General features: G+C 45.3%; 1 protein-coding gene across 1 annotated transcript in view; it reads right to left on the bottom strand.

The window, feature by feature from the left end:
* Nucleotides 1–280: 280 nt before the first annotated feature.
* Krt23 (keratin 23) overlaps nucleotides 281–4990 on the bottom strand; it is a 15045-nt gene continuing 10335 nt past the window's right edge. The window contains exons 5-8 of the mRNA XM_075942224.1: nucleotides 4835–4957; nucleotides 3296–3516; nucleotides 2326–2357; nucleotides 281–644 (exon numbers count right to left, since the gene is read on the bottom strand). Of these exons, the coding sequence (XP_075798339.1) occupies nucleotides 550–644; nucleotides 2326–2357; nucleotides 3296–3516; nucleotides 4835–4957 (471 nt within the window). The 3' untranslated portion in view covers nucleotides 281–549. The remainder of the gene's footprint in view (nucleotides 645–2325; nucleotides 2358–3295; nucleotides 3517–4834; nucleotides 4958–4990) is intronic.

Raw genomic sequence — 4990 nt, 5'->3', positions numbered from 1 at the left:
CATTTGGCTACCTCAGGAGAGCTTTCAGAGATTCTTTCCTCCACATCCCCACCCCCTTTTCTGTTAGCAGCGTTTAGAGGGCCTTAAGAACCACACCTCATCCCTGAGTTGCATAGCTTCGGGGTGACCATTCGGACAAATGCTCAGTTACTGGGGACACGCCTGACATTTGAAGATCCCTTTGGATCTTTCACGGAAGTGCTCCACAAGCATCTCGGTAGAAAAACACTGATGTCCTGTCTTGTCTGGTGACGTAAGAAAAGACAGGATGCAACCTGTATGGAGGTTTATTAGTTACAAACCAGATGCACATTGATGGGCCCCTGGGAGAGCAGGAGAGTAGAGCCTTAATTTATAAACTTCTTCTTTAACTCAAATATTCCAGCAATATGTTAAGAGCATTATGGGAAGTGAGGTGAGACCATTACGGAGAAAAGTTTCTGAATCCGAAAACTCCAAGGATTCCCAGTGAGACTCACCCATTAGCGTCTACGCAAGGATTTTCCACTGGGGAACAAGGCTTTTACAATGGCCAGAGACTCACTGGCCTCACACATGCTTTTGGATCTCATTCACTTGAGAAAGAACTATTCTTCCATTGACGCTTTCTTGAGTGATGGCCTTGATCATTGAAGTTGCAGATCCTGAGGGAAAGAGTACCAAAAAGTCACTGCCAGGCTCCCCCCACCCTGTGAACTGTGTTCATGTTCACTTCCAAGCCCCCAGCCCCCGCAGGGTTCCTGTGTCTTGCAAAATGCTCACTCTGCTGCAGGGAGAAAGGATCTTAGCATGGAGGAAACCCCCACTTCCTCCAGAAAGCAAAGGCCTCTGAACATTGCCAGTTTCTGGAGATCTGGAGCCTGGTGCAGAAGCTGACCTCTGGCCAGCAGCTCGTGAGAAGCGCTTTCTACTCACGAGGACTCTGCAGCTCTTCACCACAGATAGTGAGTTTACAGAGCATTTCATGTTATGCAGGACATCTTGTTTTAAGTTCTAGAAGCATGGCATGGATGGGGAGAAGCCAGAACACTTCACTGTTTCAAAGACATCTTCTCTTATTTGAATAAGTGCTTTGCTGAAACATTAACAAACTGGTACTAGGCCACAGGGAAGAATGGAAACTATTAATATAGGTATAAGGGGAAATGCAAAAATCAAATGAAAAATCAAGTCCCTTGCGACATACACAGTTGATCAAGTACTGGGCTACCCACCCTCGGGTATAGTTAAGGAGTTTTGTACCATCTGTCTAATTTTACAGAAACAGGGCAGTTAGGCCAGCTGCTCTGGAATGGTTAGCTCAACTCAGATTCTCTGAATCTCTAATGCCTTAAATAATTTTATTAAAAACTGAATCAGAAAGTGATGCATAACCTACATGCCTGTGTCCCGAACTTTTCTATTGTATATTCATGATAATCTGAGAAAACATGATTCCTGGGTCAAAAATGTGAGAATATTGAATTGGGCAAAGTAAAAACTTTGGTTGTTTTTCTCTTTCCTGTCCCCTTTCTTCCTCGCAGAAGTGTTTGCTCTGTCTTTAGGACACTGTGAGACAGCAGGTCTACCCAAGAGAAGAAAACGTGTGTGTCTCGTTTCCCATCTCATCTGGCTTCGCACCACATCAGCCACTCTCTACTCAAATCTCACGGGTAGCCCTGCTTTTCCACAGAGTCAGGTTGGGAACTGATGTGATGATATTTCCTAGGAGTCTAAGAGACAGACTTCATTATTCAGGAGAGACAGAACGCTCTCATCCATCACTTGAATCTGTGTTCTCATGCAAAGAGCTTGCATATACAAGCTGAACCTCCCTTATTCAAAATCTCCAAGTCCCAAATGATCCAAATTCTCAAGCTTTTGGAGACATGATGCTATGAGGAGGACATTATACACTCCAAGACTTTACTTCATACAAAAGTTATTTCATATATTGTTATATATATTATACATATAATATATGTTATAATGTGGTCTATATATAGGCTACATATGCATGAAATATAACTGAACTTCATGTTTAGTGTCAGGTTCCATCCTCAAGATATCTCATCGTGCACATTAAAATATATAGTAAAAAACCCCATTCAAACTCCTAATTCATTTATTCCTAAGTTCTTTGAATAAGAGCTACTCAGTTACTGCTCTGCTGATAACATAACCAGGGTTCACTTTTTTCTGTGGTACCGAACTTGTTAACTTATTGAAGATTTCTTTCTGGTCATCTGGGGGGAAAATAAAAATTGAGCTCAGGACATTTGGGAGCTGAGTAAGGCTTCTGGCAAATGTAGGCAATGTTGGACTGTGGAACAGGGGCTCTTTTACCTTTTGTTCCCGACTCCGGTCCATCCATTGTCCTATGGAGGCAAGAGAGAAAGATGGAAAGTCACCTTAGCAATCGTCAGCCCTGACTCCTTTTCTTGCGTGTTACTTTTCAGCTCTTTAGGGAGGGTAGTTGAGCCTGGTAGATGCAAGATTATGAGTTTGTGGAGGCTAGCTGGGTCCCTCAGAGGAGAGGACCACCTCCTAGACGTTCTGGAGTCAGGGAATTCGCCCAAGTTTTTCTATCTCTCTTTCCAGGGCCCTGCAGACTTTGCCTCATGGGTCTCAGTTTGGACCCATGAGATACTCAGACTGCTCATAGATTCACCCAGCCACATTTTATTTATATACTTGGACAAAAAACTTCTGGCCCATTTGTCGGGCCATAGAGCACGTGCAGACCTCTTCATGGCTAGTATTCCCTTGGATGGTCAGAAGCATTAGTTTGAAAATCTTGACTGTCTTAGGAATCTTTCTCTGCTGTTAGTTTAAAACATTTCCTCTGACTTTTTTTTCTTTTTTTTGGGGGGGGGGGTTTCGAGACAGGGTTTCTCTGTGGTTTTGGAGCCTGTCCTGGAACTAGCTCTTTGTAGACCAGGCTGGTCTCGAACTCACAGAGATCCGCCTGCCTCTGCCTCCCAAGTGCTGAGATTACAGGCATGCGCCACCACCGCCCGGCATTTCCTCTGACTTTTGTGTTTTATTTCTGAGCTCAAATTGTATGACCTCTATTGGAGAAACACAGTAGTCAAGTCTTTTTGCCCTTCCGCCATCCCTGCTTGGAGTCAATACTTTATTAACTGTTCTGAGTGCAGCGAGAACCAGCCTTTTATGATGAGAGACATGATTGAGGAATATTCCAGAAAACAATTAGCCTTTCTCTTTAGAGCCACTGTGGCCTAGACCCCGGGGAGAATGCGTTCCCATGTACAAGAGCGCCATGTCCAGCATGTTCCATCCACGACCGCCTTACCCTTCAAAGTCTCCCTCCAGGAGCTGGCGGTAGGTGGCGATTTCCTTCTCTAGGTGGGTTTTGATGCCCAGCAGCACTTTGTGCTCATTGTTCTGACGCTCCAGGTCTTGGCGTAGCTGCATCAGCTCCTCCTCATAGTGGGAGATGATCTGCTGCATGTCCTGGAGGCGGCAGGCGTACCGAGTCTGTGTCTCTGTCAGCATGTTTTCCAAAGCAGATTTCTGAAAGAGGCAAGGAAGGGCCCATTCGCTAGTCCACTGGGGACCTTGGCAACACGGGCTTGTTCAGTATCGACTTTTCCCCACCACTCTGCTAGGTGTCTTGAGAAACAGGCTGACTTACAGAGTTGGGACTTGGGGTTGGTGCTGCTCGTCTGGTGCTATGTTTGGGGCGTAAGGCCGTGGTGTCAGGGAGCTCATGACAATTCCACTGCCTTCTAGCACTGCTGGTTTACCCACTGGGGATTTAACACAGGCTGCCTGGCTCTGAACCTTTCCTAATGTTTCTTTTTTTATCTCTGGTTGGATGAAAAACTCCAGGAGGGAGAGACTGCATCCTCAGAGAGCAATCTGATACAGGGATGCTATGTGCAGTTGGACTAAAGATGAACAATGATCACTTTTTAGGATAAATATGCCCACAACCATTATCCCCCTATAACACCGAACATTCCTATCTACGTAAAAATGACTTAGATGCTGATCTTAAATTCATATGATTGCTGAGTGTCCAGTTGTTCGGTGAATCTAGTCTTGGTCTTCAGTGATAATTTCAGCACTGACAGGCGGCCATTTTTGAGGATGTTCTGAAACTTCAGAATGAAGCCTCTCAGCTAGGGTTGAGATCAAGTCCTCATGTTGTTTGGATTTACCACCTGCATTTCTGTACCATATTACTTTAAAGGGAAGGAGAAAAATCCTAATTGTATTACCTATTTACACTATATGCAGGGAATTGCCTGATAGATTACACACAACAAGCTCTGGGAGCAGCATTCGTGCACAGCATCTTAAACCAGGATGAAGATAGACATGGCTTAGCCTCAAGAACATATGCAGGATAGTGGGTGATATGTCATATGTATAATAAATAGAGCATTCCACGGGAGTCAGCAAGGGCTAAATTTGCCACTCATCACGCTAGAGATGGAATGTCTGTCTATTGGAATTTGGGGAACACACCAGTTGTAAGTGGAGTGAGAACTGGTAGACAATATGAGGGGGGAGAAGTGTCCAGCATCCACCATCCCTGAAATCACAGTTTCACCACCAATAGCTCACTAGTTGTGTGACCTTTGTCAAATTCATTCACTGTCTGGAGCTTGGGTTTCCTTATCTTTAGAATGAAAGGGCTAAGACCTACCCAGAAAGGTGAATATAATGTGATTAACAGCGTCGGGCATAACGAGCCACTCACCACTCACTCAGAGTCTAGCTGTGTTTCCACATTCTGCACACATTGCTCATCACGAACAACTGGGATGGACAGTGGAGAATGAGAGAAGTCCCAAGGAGACTGGGGACCTGGGACTCAACTCACCCTGCTGTGCTGTGCCCGCAGGTCAATCTCTAGGGCCTGGAACGTTCGCCTCAGCTCATGGATGTCATTTTGGTTGCCCTGTACGGGTGCCAGGCTGGCCGCCTCCTGGGACATGGCTGCTGACTGTGAACCAAGCATAAGCAGATGCGTTGGTGT

The sequence above is a fragment of the Microtus pennsylvanicus genome, chromosome 11 (genome assembly GCF_037038515.1).
Source record: "Microtus pennsylvanicus isolate mMicPen1 chromosome 11, mMicPen1.hap1, whole genome shotgun sequence".
NCBI classification, from domain to species: Eukaryota; Metazoa; Chordata; class Mammalia; order Rodentia; family Cricetidae; genus Microtus; species Microtus pennsylvanicus.
This window is presented reverse-complemented; position numbering and strand designations above follow the sequence as displayed.